The sequence below is a fragment of the Chrysemys picta genome, chromosome 1, assembly GCF_011386835.1.
Source record: "Chrysemys picta bellii isolate R12L10 chromosome 1, ASM1138683v2, whole genome shotgun sequence".
Classification (NCBI taxonomy): Eukaryota; Metazoa; Chordata; order Testudines; family Emydidae; genus Chrysemys; species Chrysemys picta.
This window is the reverse complement of record NC_088791.1, coordinates 250,088,511-250,107,400: the sequence shown is the minus strand read 5'-3', so window position 1 is coordinate 250,107,400 and position 18,890 is coordinate 250,088,511. Positions and strand designations below refer to the sequence as shown.

The window sequence follows — 18,890 nt, the reverse complement described above, 5'->3', positions numbered from 1 at the left end:
TTAAATTACAAAGCGATTGCCCTATGTTATTTCAGTTTGAAAATAGTTAAATCACTTGTCACTTTCTCGTGATTCAGTAATGTTTGAGAACTTATTTTACATTAATTTCCCTGAAATGCATTATTTTTGAAATGACGTACAGTATATGGGAAATCAAACAAGAAATGTATCAACATCCAAAATGAATATAGTAAACCCCAGAAGGGGAAAAATGCATTTTGTCTGAGTTCTTTGATGAATGAAATTAAAATAATAAACTAAAATAGCTCTGTAGGGAGACACGCCTGAAATGTGGTGAGCACACTCAACACTAGCTACCAGTGGTTGAAATGCTCATCACTTTACAGGATTGGATTAGAAAGGAAAATTAAGAACTACATACCAAGAAATAATGTTCATCTGCTAATTCCTTGAAAAGGGCAAGATTGTGCATTTTAATCACACTGGGCCAGATCCTCAGCTGGTGTAAATTATCATCGCTCCATTGATTTCCCTGAGATTACGCGTGGTGTCAAGTACTATTCAGCATGAGTAAGGATATCAAAATCTGGTCTTGTGTTGTGATAATATTTAATAAGCATGTCTAGTCCACAGGGAAACAAAGAGCATAGATTAAAAACAAAACAAAACACACACAAACAAAACTCCAAAATCAAAACAACAAAAAAGTGGAAATAAAATGATATATCTATGAGATAGAAACAAATAAAAAAAATGCTCGTGTACAACACATGACATTATGTTACCCAGCAAGTTGAACAATTGATTAGACATCAAAAAGATACACTAGAACTGTACAAGACCAGATGAATGATAAAGTCCAAATAAAAAAAAATTAGATCATTCTCAGTAAACATACATGATGCTTGCTAGAAATAGAATATGTGGATGGCAATATTTAATTTGTTTGCAAATATGTTTATTTTATTTGTTTAGGATTATCCTTCAAGTTCTGGTTACATAAATTTTGATCTAAACATTCAGTTGCCATAACAACTTAATATATTACATCTGTAGTGTTTTGTGTGATCACACCACTGCATAAGTTGATTTTAGAGCTTTGGTAACTCCAAGTATTCTCTACCTTGTAATTTTACTTAAAAGCAATCTGAGCAGTATTTATTCTGACCAGAGACTACTCATCATTTATATTTTCTTGTAGAAGTGTATAGTATAACAAGACAAGACAAGTTGATAAAGAAATAGTACAGCATAAAGGTCACCAGAAAACATATTGCACATTCATTGATAAAAGCACATAGAAATACTGTGAAGTACCTTTGGACAAACTGAGTGATTTTCTTCATTCTATCTTTTGTACAATGAGCATTACATTATATCATTAGATTTCTGATTTAGAAAAATACAGAATTAGAGTATATATATTGAAAGCTAATTCACTAGTTATTTCACAAATAATCCAACATGCAATATGTAAAGCAAAACCTGCGATTAAGAGAGAAAACCAAGAAAACTTAGATTCAAATTAGAATGGGTAAGAAGGATATTGGACCCCATCCAATGCCCACTGAAATCAAAAAGTTTGCTTTGCAACAGGGGCATAAGGAAAATGGGGAAAGTTGTGCTCCTATCTGAGCAATGCAAACCATTAGCAGCTCATTGAATGAGGACATCAGAAAGCGTTGCACTTATGACTATTTAATGTAGGTGACACATAGGTGAGGTAATATTTTTATTGGACCAACTTCAGTAAAAGATATTATCCTTCTACCATCACCTTGTCTCTCTCATATCCTGGGACCAACATGGCTACAACAAAACTGCAAACAATATTTAATGTGGAACAGTTTGATATCAATAGACCACATACATGCTCTAAGTGCTGCTCATTTTGCATTGACACAAATGGATGTGAATTATAAAAGGTAACATCTCATTTTGTGACACAAACTGTTAACATTTAATCAGCCTCATCATCATTAGCAGCATATAGATATTTAAATACCATAAATAATCATGAGACCACTCAAACCGTTAGTAACGAGCATAATACTTCAAAACCTTCTGGGTGCTGAAGACTACATTTCAATTCCTGGTTTTGCTATGTCGGTGGGTAACTGCAACCACATAAAATAACACTGACATTCTAGATTATTTTTGTCAGACAGAGGAAGTGGCCCTTTTCAAAGCAGTTGCCCGCAGGTGAAAGGAAAACCCCAAGGAAGGCAATTAAAACGGCTGTGTACCACTGTGCAGGCATTCTCTGTCGACTGAGAGCTGTGGTATGGCTGTCTGACAGCAAAGCAGTAAGAGCTTTGGTAGAGTCTTGCTACTACCAATGTGACTGAAAGAGTGTTTGTGCTACAATATAAATGCTAACCGTGAAGGGGCTGTACAAAAAGCTCTAGGTACACACTGATTACTGGCAAGTATCAGTAACAAGTATATCCCCCTCAGGCTATACATGCATCTATTTAATTTTATGATTGGTCAGGTGAATAACGTGGCCTCTTAAACTTCCTCTGAAACATCAGGTATCAGACTGTGCTGGAGGCAGCACACTAGCCACACTAGCTGGACCAATGAATATACTGATCCTACGTCCATACAAATATACAGGACTAACACATTCATTGAATGACAGGGAATACATCCTGGCTGTGGGACTAGTTTACCTAATTTCCTCTCTTACACGTAATGTCCAAACACAGTTTCTTATTTGGTCCACATAATTATTGCACAGGAATGTAAAGCACATGCAAATAGGGGCAGTGAGTAAATAAACCAGAAGAGAAGAAACTGGAGACACTTAGGGACTAGAGCCATCACTGAGATTGGAGTTATCAGTCATAAGCAGAAGAGGAACAGGTAGGAATGAAACAGCAGGGTACCATGTCCAAGAGTGCAAGGAAGGGAAGCAATCCACAGGGAAGCATGTACAATGGGAGAGGAGGAAAAGGAGATCAAACATAGTTTCCTTTTCCTCTTGATTTTTGTCATGTGCCTTCATTTCCCTCTACCATCCCAGTTCGTTACCTTCCCTGATGTTAACTATTTTGTACTATAAATTCAACGAGACAATGAGCTTGTCTCTTCTTGTTTTGTCTGTGAAGTTCCATACTGATAAATGACATTATGTAGTAGTAATAATGAATAAATAACAAGCTGTTATTACTGGATCACCCACAATATTAGGTATTTCTTGGTACAAATAAGAAGACATAGTCCAATACTGCAGAATTTACAATCTGACTTCAGGTGTGATGTAATGATGGGGTGAGAACACAATAGGAAGGATTAGGATTAGGATGAGTTTATGGGATTACTCAGCAAAAAATGGCATAGCATGGGGTAGAAAATATATTTTTAAATACATTTATTTGTGGACTCATTTCTGGTAGCCAACATGTCAAAAATGAAGCCATCATGATTTCATGAATTCCACTGAGGATTTCACTATTATCAATTTTATATGGTAGGCGCTCAGATACTACAGCGATGGACAGATGTATAAAACCCTAAAGCAGATAAAATGTGTTAAATGAGGAGACAGTAGTGGCCTGGTCTATTAGGTCAGGAAGGCCATTTCATACTTAGTGGGGGTGGAAGGGGAAAAAGTACCGTCAAACTGAACACACGGGTCAGGGGAAAGGGAGAAGGAGTGGGTTGGCAAGCTAGCATCAATTGCTGAGCTGAGTGGAGGTTACTGAGCTGACATCAATAGCTGAGGAGAGGGAATAATGGATATCTCCTTCCTTTCTTAAAAATTGTGATGAAATGAGATTTTGAGACTGACAACAAAGAGTTAAATATTTAGCATGTGAACTTAAAATTAATGTATGTCTAGTTGGAGTTCAGGATCACTGCACACTTGGTAGTGCTGAAATCATACTGTAATTAAAAAGGTAAGTGAACTAAATCATTTAGAGGGGAAAGTAATGTTAAATAAGGAGAGGCAATTTGATAGATGTGTGTATACGAGAGCCACTGAGGAATGAACACACAGTGATGTGAAACACCATCTCGTTGCTATTTGAGGTATGAAAAGCCTTTTTATTACTTTCATTCACTACAGGGCTTTAGAATTAACCATGAGAAGGCTTCACCCTGAGCACAGAGAATTTCTGCATTCCTGGTGAAATCATAGGAGAGGATTCTCCTCTCTCGGGTGCTGCCTTGCAGAAGAGAAGAATAATGACGCTGCTTTGTGAGAAATGGGAAGGTTAAAGGCATCCAGCATAATGCAGTACAACCACAGATGTACAGAACCTACAATTTGAGCATGCTTTAACAAATCAGTACCTTCAAGTTCATACTCTAACAAATAGGAAAATCATTGATTGCATTGATTTTGCTCAAGGTTGCTTATTTTACGGGAGCAAATCTTTTAGACTAAGTTATTGTGCTTCTGAGAAAATAGACTCTGCGTATGTTTTGGGCACAGTCCATCAGCTAATTTAAATTCAAAACATTCAAATTCAAAAACTTTTGAGTTCTTCAAAGCTTACCAATATTCCTTTACAGTAAATGATTCCTATACATAGATGATGACTATTTCTTAGGTTTTAATTTTTCATGATACGCACAAGCAGGAAAAATATTTAATGCTATATTCTGCCCACTCTCTTGTGCCAAGGGAGTATCCTATTGTAATAAACTTTCAACAATACAGAGAGAGAAAGGGAATAAACCCTGTATCCAATAATCTGAAAGCACTTTACAAATATTAATTCATGAAACAAAATACATCTGTGAGGGGCAGAAGGTAGGTATTTACTGATGGGTAAACAAAAGCACAGACAGATGAAGTGATCATAAGAACTCAGTGTGAGAGCTGGGACCAGAATCAGCGTTTGCAAATCCTTTTAATGTGATCTGGCAATTAAAATGGTGAGTGTTTCACTGCTTCCTCTAGATAATAAATAAAACTGGTCCTAAAATCAACCCTTGTGCTCCCCAATTCAAGACCAAATCATCCCTCCATGGTAAAAATACAGGAATTGACTTTTCACTTGGAAATTTCCAAAGGTGTTTTCTCATGGCAATACTCCTACATCCTGCCATAAGGTTTGTCTCTCCCCTTGTAGAAAAGCCACCTTTGAACCGGGTAGATGTGAGCAGGAGCCACTTCCCAGGAGATATGAGCAAACATTCTGTTCTCCTGCTGTAGTTCCATTCCTCAACATCAATAAAGCCACAGTGCTAGGAACTCATCTCAGTAGTGACTTCCCCCAGGTAGGTAGATCAACAAAAAAGATTTTACAGCTTGGGATTGTTGTTTGGAAAACCTTAATTTTGCCATTGCCTAACTTTTGAGCACTTGACTTGGTAACCTTAATGTTATTTTAATGTAGCTTTGTATGTCATTGTATAAATAATTGTGCAGATTTTTTCTCAAAAGTTTATTTGTGTCATTTTGTGCTTCCTACACTGTTATGATGAATACCAATATTATATTTTTACACATCTTCTTAATATTTGTGGTGTAGAATTTAAGTTACAAAGAAAGCCAGCAAAGCAATAGTGTTGACTACTTTGGCCTGGTCCATATACCGTCTTCATACTGGTGTAATCATTCCTGTTAGCTGAAAGACATCCGGCAGGGTTTTTGGAGAGGGATGTTTCCACAAGGAAGAAGGGAAGAAAAGTTTTGCAAAGGGACCTCTCTGGGCAACAACAAAAACCTCTCTACTCACAGTACTGCAGTGTGGGAACTTTTTTTTTTTTTTCTGTATTCCACTGCATCACAGTGTGTGGAGGGGGGAAAAAACTCCCAGTAACAAAACAGACAGTAATAGAGGGATGGAATATGACTCCATACCATAATACTCTTGGGAATTCAATTAACCCCATGATGCCTTGCTGGGTGGCTGATTTCCTGATAAATGACTTTTTTAATGCAGCTTGGATTTTATTATGTATTAATAAAGTCAGAGAGACCAGAGTCTTAGGTAGATGTCTTTTTTATAGTTTATAGCATCTGATTTATTTATTTATTTCACTGAAATAGTTATACCTGTCAAACCACTGGCATGGACTCAGTTATATTGGTATAAAGGTACCTTATACTAGTACAACTTATTCCCCAACCTGTATGAGAATAGTTAGACCAGCATTAAGCTCATTTATGTAAATTGTGTTTATTCTAGGGGGCAGGTGTCAGAATAAATCATCATCATGATACCTACCTCCTATATAGTGCTTTTCATCCATAGATCAGAATGTGATTTACAAAGGAGGTCAGTATCTTTATCCCAATTTTACGGATGGGGAAACCGAAGCACAAAAATGGGAAGTGACCTGCCTGAGTTCACCTAGGCCAGTGGCAGAGTTGGGACTAAAACCCAGATCTCCTCAGTACCAGTCCGCTATCCACTGGACCATGCTTGTATAATGAGAATGATACATCTTTTGTGAGTAGACAAGCTCTTCATCAAATTAATAACATGGAGCTATGCTGGGCTTGTTGTGTAGATGTATGTCTTAAACAAGTTTACACTACACCATTCCTCATATCCTTTCGACTGATAATTGTAACTGATTGATGTGCTTAAAGTGAATACTGGAATGTAAATTATGCAAATGACAAAGTTGTGTCAGCAGCAGAGCTTGTTGACCATTAAGCAGAGCATTCTAGCCACATGGATCAGTTTGGTGAATTGGTCCATCAGTCTCTTGTTTGGGTTGCAAATCACTGCTGATCCAATTCTGAGTTCTACAAACCTACACACTATTCATAAGTATTTACCTAATAATTTCAGCTAATAATTTTCAGCTGACTCATTGTTCACTTTGACTATGCAATACTGGTTATTTATTATTGATCTCATGTGATTGGTCATGTATTAAATATATTTTTTTCTGCGATCAGATGAATGAATGCTTGTGAACAGTGGAATTACATTTTATAATACAATTTTGGATGTATATGTATTATACACCCTCCTTATTTTTTAGATAGTCTACAGCAGTGGTGAGTAACCTGCAGCCTGCGGGCTGCAGGCGGCCCATCAGGGTAATCCGCTGGCGAGCCGCCAGACAGTTTATTTACATTTGCACAGCCGCCCGCAGCTCCCAGTGGCCATGGTTCACCATTCCCTGCCAATGGGAAGCAGCGCAGGCTGCAGGGAAGTGCTGGCCGCCGCTTCCCTCAGCTCCCATTGGCCGGGAACAGCGAACCGCAGCCACTGGGAGCTGCAGGTGGCCATGCAAATGTAAACAAACAGTCTAGCAGCCTGCCAGCAAATTACCCTGATGGGCCGCATGCGGCCCACAGGTTGCCCACCACTGGTCTATAGTATCATAGGTAAGGATAAGTGTTTACCAGTGGCAACCGAAACTAGGTATCCAAGTGCCAGAACTTTAACTAGACTGAGACACTTTATAAAACACAATCTGATTTATCTATTAGCTGAAAGGTCTACATGGATTTACTTTATTTTTATTGTGTATATTACTTGAAGTTGTTTCTCAGTTGCCTGAAGTTGAAATATTAGGCATCTTCTCAGTACATCTCCCTAGTCTTTAATGATTTCTATGCTAGTTTCAATTTCTAATATTTATTTCTGTGCTACTTACTTATCTACTTAAAATGCCTTTCGAGATAGCCTGAATATGTTTCATTATTTAAGCCATTAGCATTTCTTTAAACATTGTTCATGGGTGGATTATCCTGTAACTAACAAATTACCTAACAAAATAAATCAGCATTAAAAAAAAGTCCCCATCACTTAGAAGATAATTGTGATCATGACCATCCTTGCTTAAATGAATGTGCCCTGATTAAAACAAAGAAAAGATGCCCTAATTCAGCTTTTACTAAGCATATACGGTGAGATCATTTTCTATTGTGGGAAGTGAGGGAACCTAAACAAAACAAATTCAAAGTTAATTGAATTCATGGGAAAACTGTGAAGCTTCAAAATATTTTGAAAATTCAGAAGGGAAGTTACTTTTTCTCTGAAAAAATGTATTGCATTTTGTGAAAAAAAAAACACCATAATTAAATACTTTTTATCTTCATTCCTAATCTTAGCAACATGGCTAAAGTGTGGATGCCACTTGGGATTGTCAGACTCTGCAGCTAATCCCACACTGCATAGCTATAGATCCCTCAAGCACAGCTCTGCACTTGATGACTTAGCATTTGGTGGCACAGCATCAAGGGTTATCTTGGCTGTCAACTCTTTACATAACCAATTCCCTCCTCACTTCCAACTTAGCATATTCTTCACTGACATAGCGGGAGGCTACAAACTCTGAATGTTAGGAAATAGTCATGACCTTTCCCGTGTGTCACATATTACAGAAAGGTACGCATGACAATGTGTCAGAGCACGTTTTTCTCACTGGTCATACCCTCTCCATTGGAATATCATTTATGATTGCTTAGATTTCCTAGGAAATGAGAATCTAGCTCTTCAGGCATCCTTTTCACAGTTATGTAACTGGCAGCAATCACGCTGGAACTTATACCTCATGTATTTCACTGTGTGATTCTGAAAGTGTCAAGTACTTTCTTGCTTAAATAACCACTGACATCTGTTATGTAAGACAGGATATTGTAGTCTAGTCTATTACATGTATCGATATACTACAGTAATGCAACTTTTTCCTCTGGAATTTTAGCATCAGATTCATTTGGCATTATGCTCAGTACAGTGTATTCTTTAGAGAAGCTAATTTCCCAATAAGACTTTAGACAGAGTAGAAAGTAAAACCTAGCAATGACAATTTACTACAAAAGCATTTATAAAGTGTTATTTCATAATATTCATATCCCTAAAGTCGCTAACTGGAAATTACGTAGTCTGCATTGTCTTTTGCAGTGTAAATAATTAAATGCAATTACAGTGAACTCTGAGAACCACAAATGTAACCTCATCACCTCAATGTGTCTGAGAATTCTCTTCAAAGAAGAACTGGCAATAAGTCTGATATATCCAAGTTTCTACAACATTTCCACAATGCCTTTAGAAAGATGTCAGTGTGGCACAACCAACATACTAAACAAGATGTAATAGGAGTCTTGGAGTGATTCCAGAATCGTCAGAACGGAAGCAGGGCTTTATCCAACGTAAAATCCCGATTGAGTTGCCCAGATCCCTAAACAAATATAAATCGTTTTCTTAAAAATTGAGAGGGGTCCAACATACAGCACTAACTAGGAAGCCTTAGCAGCATGACTATACAGGTTGAGATGGGGGCACCTGAGCTAAAGCAGACAACCCTCCGGGAACAGCCACAGCTCATTCCACAAGGGGTGATAAGCCACAGAAGAACCTTTGCAGAATTTTCTTTCCCCAAGCTCCTTTCCATTGGTAATTCCTCCATGGATAAGAAGATGAATCTGGCCCAGATTTTCCAAGACACTTGACAGAAACAATTTTTAATTATATTTCGTACTAAAATTGAATAGTTTTAAATGATCAAGCATAGGAGTGCAATACACTGAGACTCAACTGTACTATAGCTCTGCAGCAGTGATACTCAGACTGAAGCTCTTTAATGTGTCTCCTGTGGGTCTTTGCCGCACACGATATGAAAACACCGTGTGATTTAATTATTAACCAATCTAAGTTTTTAACCAATCACAAGACGTATATTATGTTATTAACGAACTGTAGTTGATAAAATAATAATACTTAATCAAGTTGCTGTGAGAATTATACCTATATATATATATTATAAAAATAAGTCTGAGTATCACCGCTCTAGAGCTACATATATATATAGTAAATGAAATAATGAATTCACACTACTGTGGGTCTTCTGCGTAATGCTGATTGCGAATTTGGCTCCTGAACTACTGAGATATAAGTCATTGCATTTTCAATATCACTGCTCTACAGCATATAAGTCATTGCATTTTCAATACCGTTATTTAAAAAAAAATATTGTACAGCAATGGTTCAAATGACTACAATTGTCGGCAATGGTACTGCAGTGTTTTTATTATTATTATTACCTTAGAATGCTGCATTTTTGCTTAGAAGAGTGACCACTAACTGTGCCATTTAATTTTCTGCATAGTGGGTGGACTTGATCCAAAGTCTACTGAAGTCAATGGAAAGACTCTCCACAGTGTGCAAATTCTTGCACTTGGACTTGCTACTACAAAAAACTGCCTCATCTTCTCTTTTCATTCAGTAGACGGACACATAACTTTGTGTTTACTTTTTCTTAAGTTGATATTAACCAAATCCTGGGCTGCTAAATACCTTGGCCTTTGACCTATTAGTATGGCTGGTCAGAACATAGTCAGTGTAGTCAAAAAAAGAAATTTAAAAGAACCAAAAACAATTTCTTGGAAACTTATTTTCAATGAAAAACTGAAAAAGTTTTAGGGTTTTTGTTGTTTCTGAACCCTTCTTCACCCCCCCCCCACTTAACTAATTGGACAACCCATATTTTTGTTTGAAAGAAATTAAAATTTTCACACACAAAAAAAAACATTATGTTTTGGAGAAAAGGCATTTTTCACTACAAATTTTTTTGAAAAAAAAAAAAAAATTCAACTAACTTACCTATGAACGTAAATTAACCCAGGATATCATTTTTAATTCACATGAGATTCTTCCACCCACACTCACCTTGAATTGATTTCATTGGGACTATTTGTGCAGTAGTCAACTGAAAGTGAGTAACAGTGGCAGAAACATGGCATTTATAAATACTAAGCACTTTCAAGGAATTATTTTAAAACTGCTAATTTGGAGCCAGTCCCAGAAACATTTAAGCAGGTGAGCAGTGTTACCCATACAATTAGTCTCATTACCATCAATGAGACTATTTATGTGAGCAAACCTACACACATGCTACAGAAATGGAGGAAATTTTAAAATAAGACACATGAATGTACATTGAATTAGGGAACATCTATGGTGCCTCAAACTGTCTAATTCAAGCACAAACAATTTTTCTTTTTAATAGCCCAAATTCTATCCCTGATTTTCACACAAAACTGCCCTTCACTTTAATGGTAGGTGAACACATATGCATCAAGGATAGTAAAAAAAAAAAAAAAAAAAAAAGAAACTATATGGGTGTCAGTCTAATGAGTAGAGCGGGGAACTGGAAGTAAGGAGATTTGGATTTTGAGACGGTTTTGTCATAGACCTATGGGCCTGATACAATGTCTATCAAAGTCAGCAGAAAGTCTCCCATTGACTTCAGTGAGCTTTGGATCAGGCCTAGCATGGCCTTGGGATGTCTTAAATGCCGGTTCCTCCGTTAACCCTCTAGAAAGGGTTTAATACTACTTGCCTAGGTCACAAGATGTTGTAATAATTAATATTTTAAGATGTTTTGAAATCCCTGAATGAAAAGTGCTAAGTGTACCCAAACTACCGTTCCTACACGGTAGAACAGTCAGCACCAATGAGCAACGATTGCACCAGCAGAATAAGTAGAAATCACTTTATGGAATATTATTAACATTTGGCTTTGAAAGCATGCTTGTCTTTTTCTCCATGCTTTATACAAGTACTTCATTTATGACATCCTCCATAAAAGATTCTGTTAAATATATGGTCATTATAATAGTCAATGCTTTGGAAGTCCTGGGTGTGTGACTCTGCATCAGTTCCTGGAGTTGATGAACTATGATGACAAAGGGAGAAATGAGAGGTAGATCAAAAATAAACAAGTGTAATCTAGCAAGTTTTTAATGGACCAAATTAGGAAATATTGCTCTGAAGTCAGGGAGGGACTAAGGTATAAAGCAGTAAAAATTGTATATATTAGAGCAGTGTTTCCCAAACTTGGGACGCTGCTTGTGTAGGGAAAGCCCCTGGCAGGCTGGGCTGGTTTATTTACCTGCCTCGTCCGCAGGTCCAGCTGATCGCGGCTCCCACTGGCCGCGGTTCACTGCTCCAGGCCAATGGGGGCTGTGGGAAGCAGCACAGGACAAGGGATGTACTGGCCGCCACGTCCCGTTTCTGATAAAACCATACTGCTCCTACACTAGTTAACACTGTATTTTCCTCTAGTAAATTGGCCTATGTTTGTCCTTTTTTACATTTTTATAGGCTGTCATCTGGCATCTGAGAGTTCTCAAAAATAACTGGAGTGGTTCTGATACTACTTCAGCTAGTTCCTTCAGCGCTCACGAGGAAGAATTTTATCAGCATGAGCTTATTTTAACATGTTCAAGTTATCTAAGATTTCTTTAACCTATTCCTTCTCAGTTCTGCTTGTGACTTCTCTTTTTTCCTCCTTAACTATTACCTTACCCACCACTAAATAGAGAAATACCTATAATCGGGACACTTCCCAGGGAACAGATTTAAATCTAATGATACTTAACAGGAAGAACTGCTGCTTAATTAGGATGGTAATTCGTTTAACTGGGGAGCCTGCAGGTGATTAAATGTAATCAGATAAGGCCATCTGATCTTTGCAATGCTGAGGGACCAGTAATGCTTTATCTTCCCTGAGAAGATTGCTGCAATACTGGTCCTGTAGCAAATCTGGTTTGTCCATCTCTTAGGGTACGTCTACACTACGAAATTAGTTCGAATTTATAGAAGCCGGTTTTATTGAAATCGGTTGTATACAGCCGATTGTGTGTGTCCACACAATAAAATGCTCTAGGTGCTCTAGTCGGCGGACCGCGTCCACAGTACAAGGCTAGCGTCGACTTCCAGAGCATTGCACTATGGGTAGCTATCCCACAGCTATCCCACAGTTCCCGCAGTCTCCGCCGCCCCTTTGAATTCTGGGTTGAGATCCCAATGCCCGGATGATGCAAAACAGTGTCGCGGGCGGTTCTGGGTACATGTCGTCAGGCCCCTCCCTCCCCCGTCACAGCAACGGCAGACAATAGATTCGCGCCTCTTTACCTGGGTTACCTGAGTTACCTGTGCAGACAACATGGAGCCCGCTCAGCTGAGCTCACCGTCACCATATGTCCTCTGGGTGTCGGCAGATGTGGGACTGCATTGCTGCACAGCAGCAGCTGCTAACTGCCTTTTGGCGGTAGACGGTGCAGTAGACTGGTAGCCTTCATCGGCGATCTGGGTGCTGGCAGCCGTGGGGCTTGCCTTTTGGCAGTAAATGGTGTATTACGACTATTAGCCGTCCTATTACAAGTCGGGTCATCGCACATTAGCAGAGTCTTCCCCGAGCAGCCGATTGTGCAATAGGCCTGAAGACCATCGTCATACGCCGCCCCGTATTTGCTGCCAAGCACCCAGAAAGATGCCGAGGGCTATCAGTCACGCTGCACCGTCGTCTTAAGATGTAAAAAATAGATTTGCTCTGTATTCATTTGCTTCCCCCTCCCTCCGTCAAATCAACGGCCTGCTAAGCCCAGGGTTTTCAGTTTAATCTTTGGGGGGAACATTCTGTGTGACAGTTGTTTGTGTTTCTCCCTGATGCACAGCCACCGTTCTTGATTTTAATTCCCTGTGCCTGTACGCCATGTCGTCACTCGGCCCCCCTCCCTCCTTCCCCTAGTCCGTCAGATACTACGTTTGCGCCACAGCTCAGAGAGCCGAGAAGCGGTTCGCGCCTTTTCTTTGAATTCTGGGTTGAGATCCCAATGCCCGGATGATGCAAAACAGTGTCGCGGGCGGTTCTGGGTACATGTCGTCAGGCCCCTCCCCCCTCGTCACAGCAACGCAGACAATAGATTCGCGCCTTTTTACCTGGGTTACCTGTGCAGACAACATATCACGGCAAGCATGGAGCCCGCTCAGCTCAGCTGAGCTCACCGTCACCATATGTCCTCTGGGTGCTGGCAGACGTGGGACTGCATTGCTACACAGCAGCAGCTGCTAACTGCCTTTTGGCGGTAGACGGTGTAGCATGAGTGATAGCCATGGGGCTGGCAGCCGTAGGGCTGCATTGCACCAGCCCCTTGCCAGGCGATGGTATATTATGACTGGTATCCGTCGTCATCGTATTGGTGTGGCTGTCAATCATGGCCACCTGGGCAGACATGCTACTGTTTCGATGATGATGGCTACCAGTCGTAATATACTATTTTCTGCCAATTGCCCAGTATTGTCTGCTAAGCACCCAGAAGAGGCCGAGGGCGATGCTGGGTGCTGGCGGACGTGGGGCTGGCAGACGTGGGGCTGCATTGCTACACAGCAGCAGCCCCTTGCCTTTTGGCAGATGATGGTATTTTATGATTGGTATCCGTCATCGTCGTACTGGTATGGCTGTCACTCATGCTGCACCGTCGGCTGCCACCTTAAGATGTAAAAAATAGATTTGTTCTGTATTCATATGCTTCCCCTTCCTCCGTGAAATCAATGGCCTGCTAAGCCCAGGGTTTTCATTTTAATCTTTGGGGGGACCATTCTGTGTGACAGTTGTTTGTGTTTCTCCCTGTTCCTGTACCTGTACGCCATGTCGTCACTCGGCCCTCCCTCCCTCCCGCCCTCCCTCCTTCTCCTGGTCCATCAGATACTACTTTCGCGCCTTTTTTCTGACCAGGCGCCATAGCTAGCACTGGGATCATGGAGCCCGCTCAGATCACCGCGGCAATTATGAGCACTATGAACACCACGCGCATTGTCCTGGAGTATATGCAGAGCCAGGACATGCCAAGGCGAAACCCGGACCAGGCGAGGAGGCGATTGCAGCGCGGCGACGAGAGTGATGAGGAAATTGACATGGACATAGACCTCTCACAAGGCACAGGCACCAGCAATGTGGAAATCATGGTGTCACTGGGGCAGGTTGATGCCGTGGAACGCCGATTCTGGGCCCGGGAAACAAGCACAGACTGGTGGGACCGCATCGTGCTGCAGGTATGGGACGATTCCCAGTGGCTGCGAAACTTTCGCATGCGTAAGGGCACTTTCATGGAACTTTGTGACTTGCTGTCCCCTGCCCTGAAACGCCAGGATACCAAGATGAGAGCAGCCCTCACAGTTGAGAAGCGAGTGGCGATAGCCCTGTGGAAGCTTGCAACGCCAGACAGCTACCGGTCAGTCGGGAATCAATTTGGAGTGGGCAAATCTACAGTGGGGGCTGCTGTGATCCAATTTGCCAGGGCAATGAAAGACCTGGTGATAGCAAGGGTAGTGACTCTGGGCAACGTGCAGTCAATAGTGGATGGTTTTGCTGAAATGGGATTCCCAAACTGTGGCGGGGCCATAGACGGAACCCATATCCCTATCTTGTCACCGGAGCACCAAGCCACCGACTACATAAACCGCAAGGGGTACTTTTCAATGCTGCTGCAAGCCCTGGTGGATCACAAGGGACGTTTCACCAACATCAACGTGGGATGGCCGGGAAAGGTACATGATGCTCGCGTCTTCAGGAACTCTGCTCTGTTTCGAAAGCTGGAGGAAGGGACTTTCTTCCCGGACCAGAAAGTGACCATTGGGGATGTTGAAATGCCTATCGTGATCCTTGGGGACCCAGCCTACCCCTTAATGCCATGGCTCATGAAGCCGTACACAGGCAGCCTGGACAGGAGTCAGGACCTGTTCAACTACAGGCTGAGCAAGTGCCGAATGGTGGTGGAATGTGCATTTGGACGTTTAAAAGCGCGCTGGCGCAGCTTACTGACTCGCTCAGACCTCAGCGAAAAGAATATCCCCATTGTTATTGCTACTTGCTGTGCGCTCCACAATATCTGTGAGAGTAAGGGGGAGACCTTTATGGCGGGGTGGGAGGTTGAGGCAACTCGCCTGGCCGCTGATTACGCGCAGCCAGACACCAGGGCGGTTAGAGGAGCACAGCAGGGCGCGGTGCACATCAGAGAAGCTTTGAAAACGAGTTTTGTGACTGGCCAGGCTACTGTGTGAAACTTCTGTTTGTTTCTCCTTGATGAACCCTCCAAACCCCCCCCACCGACCCGGTTCACTCTACTTCCCTGTAAACCAACCACCCCACCCCACCCTCCCCTCCCGCTTGCAGAGGCAATAAAGTCATTTTTTTTTAACATTCATGCATTCTTTATTAGTTCCTTACAGAGGTAGGGGGATAATTGCCAAGGTAGCCTGGGATGGGTGGGGGAGGAGGGATGGAAAAGGACACACTGCATTTTAAAACTTTAACTCTTATTGAAGGCCAGCCTTCTGATGCTTGGGCGATCATCTGGGGTGGAGTGACTGGGTGGACGGAGGCCCCCCCACCGTGTTCTTGGGCGTCTGGGTGAGGAGGCTATGGAACTTGGGGAGGAGGGCTGTTGGTTACACAGGGGCTGTAGCGGCGGTCTCTGCTCCTGCTGCCTTTCCTGCAACTCAACCATACGCTCGAGCATATCAGTTTGATGCTCCAGCAGACGGAGCATTGCCTCTTGCCGTCTGTCTGCAAGCTGACGCCACCTATCGTCTTCAGCCCGCCACTTGCTCTGTTCTTCCCGCGATTCAGCCCGCCACCTCTCCTCTCGTTCATATTGGGCTTTTCTCATCTCCGTCATTGACTGCCTCCACGCATTCTGCTGTGCTCTATCAGCCTGGGCGGACATCTGCAGCTCCGTGAACATCTCGTCCCTCGTCCTACGTTTTCTCTTTCTAATGTTCACGAGCCTCTGCGAAGGAGAAACATTTGCAGCTGGCGGAGGAGAAGGGAGAGGTGGTTAAAAAAGACACATTTTAGAGAACAATGGGTACACTCTTTCATTACAAGGTCGCATATTTCGGCTTGCAGGCAGCCATCGTAGGCCACAGTGTTTTGGCTTTTTTAACCTTCTTAACATGCGGGAAAGGTTGCAAACAGCAGCGCATTTCCCATATCAAGGATGAATTGGGTTGTCCATTTAAAATGGGGTTTCAATGTAAAAGGAGTGGCTGCGGTTTCCCGGTTAACATGCGGCACAAACACAAGTAAACCCCCCCGCCCCACACACACACACGATTCTCTGGGATGATCACTTCACCCCTCCCCCCACCGCGTGGTTAACAGCGGGGAACATTTCTGGTCAGAAGAGCAGGAACGGGCGCCTCTGAATGTCCCCTTAATAAAATCACCCCATTTCAACCAGGAGAGCTTTCTGGAGATGTCCCTGGAGGATTTCCGCTCCATCCCCATACACGTTAACAGACTTTTCCAGTAGATGTACTGGCCGCGATTGCCAGGGCAAAGTAATCATTAAACACGCTTGCTTTTTTTTTGTAATGTTTACAAATAGTTACAAAGTTACACTCACCAGAGGTCTCCTGTGTGCCCTGAGGGTCTTGGGTGAGTTCGGGGGTTACTGGTTCCAGGTCCAGGGTCACAAACATATCCTGGCTGTTGGGGAAACCGGTTTCTCCGCTTCCTTGCTGCTGTGAGCTACCTACAGTACCTCCATCGTCATCATCCTCCTCGTTCCCCGAACCGTCTTCCCTGTGTGTTTCTCCAGTGAGAGAGTCATAGCACACGGTTGGGGTAGTGGTGGCTGCACCCCCTAGGATCGCATGCAGCTCCGCGTAGTAGCGGCAAGTTTGCGGCTCTGCCCCGGACCTTCCGTTTGCTTCTCTGGCTTTGTGGTAAGCTTGCCGTAGCTCCTTAATTTTCACGCGGCACTGCTGTGTGTCCCTGTTATGGCCTCGGTCCTTCATGGCCTTGGAGATCTTTTCTAATACTTTTCCATTTCTTTTACTGCTACGGAGTTCAGCTATCACTGCTTCATCTCCCCATATGGCGAGCAGATCTCGTACCTCCCGTTCGGTCCATGCTGGAGCTCTTTTGCGATCCTGGGAGGACTCCATCACGGTTACCTGTGCTGATGAGCTCTGCGGGGTCACCTGTGCTCTCCACGCTGGGCAAACAGGAAATGAAATTCAAACCTTCGCGGGTCTTTTCCTGTCTACCTGGTCAGTGCATCTGAGTTGAGAGTGCTGTCCAGAGCGGTCACAATGAAGCACTGTGGGATAGCTCCCGGAGGCCAATAACGTCGAATTCCGTCCACACTACCCCAATTCCGACCCGCAAAGACCGGTTTTATCGCTAATCCCCTCGTCAGAGGTGGTGTAAAGAAACCGGTTTAAAGGACCCTTTAAGTCGAAAGAAAGGGCTTCGTTGTGTGGACGTGTCCAGGCTTAATTCGGTTTAACGCCGCTAAAGTCGACCTAAACCCGTAGTGTAGACCAGGCCTTACAGACCCTTTCAGACCTTATCAGGAGTCATCTGCTTTTGGGGGTGGTGGTATTACAACACTCCTCAAACTTTTTGGCACTGTATATCTCTAGTTCCATTGCATTTCAGCTCAACTTGGCCAAAAAAAACCCAGTGTCTTTTGTCAACAGTAGATCTGTGTTACTTTAAACTCTTTAATGCATCAGAAGGTTTGAGGTAAGTAAAACAACTGGAGACCAGTGTTCCCTCTAATTTTTCCCACACATGTGCGGAATGAATTTTGTTATGTGCACCAATAGGGAGGTGATGTGTCACACATCACCTCCCTATTGGTGCACATAACAAAATTCCTTTGGTGGGGATGGGGCCAAGGGATTCATAGTGTGGGAGGGGGGCTCAGGGCTGGGACAGAGGATTGGAGTTGGGGGAGGGGGGTTGAGGGCTCCACGGTGGGACTGGGGATGAGATCATTATCAGGCCCACAGTTTATGTCACAGCTGTACATATTCCTTACACCTAACCAATCCGCCAACACTTTAGACCTCACACTTAAGGTCCATCCCTGATTTTCTTCATCTTGGAATGCACCAGGCCATGTCACTATTTCCAGCAAGTGTTTTGCTGGGCTCAGAGATCAAGAGACTACTATATCTAAGCTAGTTACTATAACACAGTGTTGTCCCATACAGTTGCTGAGAATAGAAAGGACAAGTAATGAGCTACTCCGTTAGCACAGGTCACCTGTCCTAGCCTATGTACTCACCAGAATCTATGAATGAAAATGTGCAATAGTTAATGCATCTTCCAACCTAATTTCACAGGACTTGAAGTGCAGTAATATTTTCTTTTTACTATTCATATCTACCACTTCTCCAAATGGGTATTTTGCTTCATTGCACAGG

At 42.3% G+C, this 18,890-nt stretch overlaps 2 protein-coding genes across 2 annotated transcripts in view; both read right to left on the bottom strand.

Annotated features, from left to right (window-relative positions):
- The window catches only part of NALF1 (NALCN channel auxiliary factor 1), a 797,765-nt gene that overhangs the window by 306,277 nt on the left and 472,598 nt on the right, over positions 1-18,890 (bottom strand). The gene's annotated exons all lie outside the window — the stretch shown is intronic.
- Positions 15,980-17,621, bottom strand: LOC135980807 (uncharacterized). The gene is made up of 2 exons (XM_065581028.1): positions 17,078-17,621; positions 15,980-16,482 (listed from the first exon to the last, which is right to left on the bottom strand). The coding sequence occupies exons 1-2, from the start codon at positions 17,619-17,621 to the stop codon at positions 15,980-15,982; spliced, it is 1,047 nt and encodes a 348-aa protein (XP_065437100.1).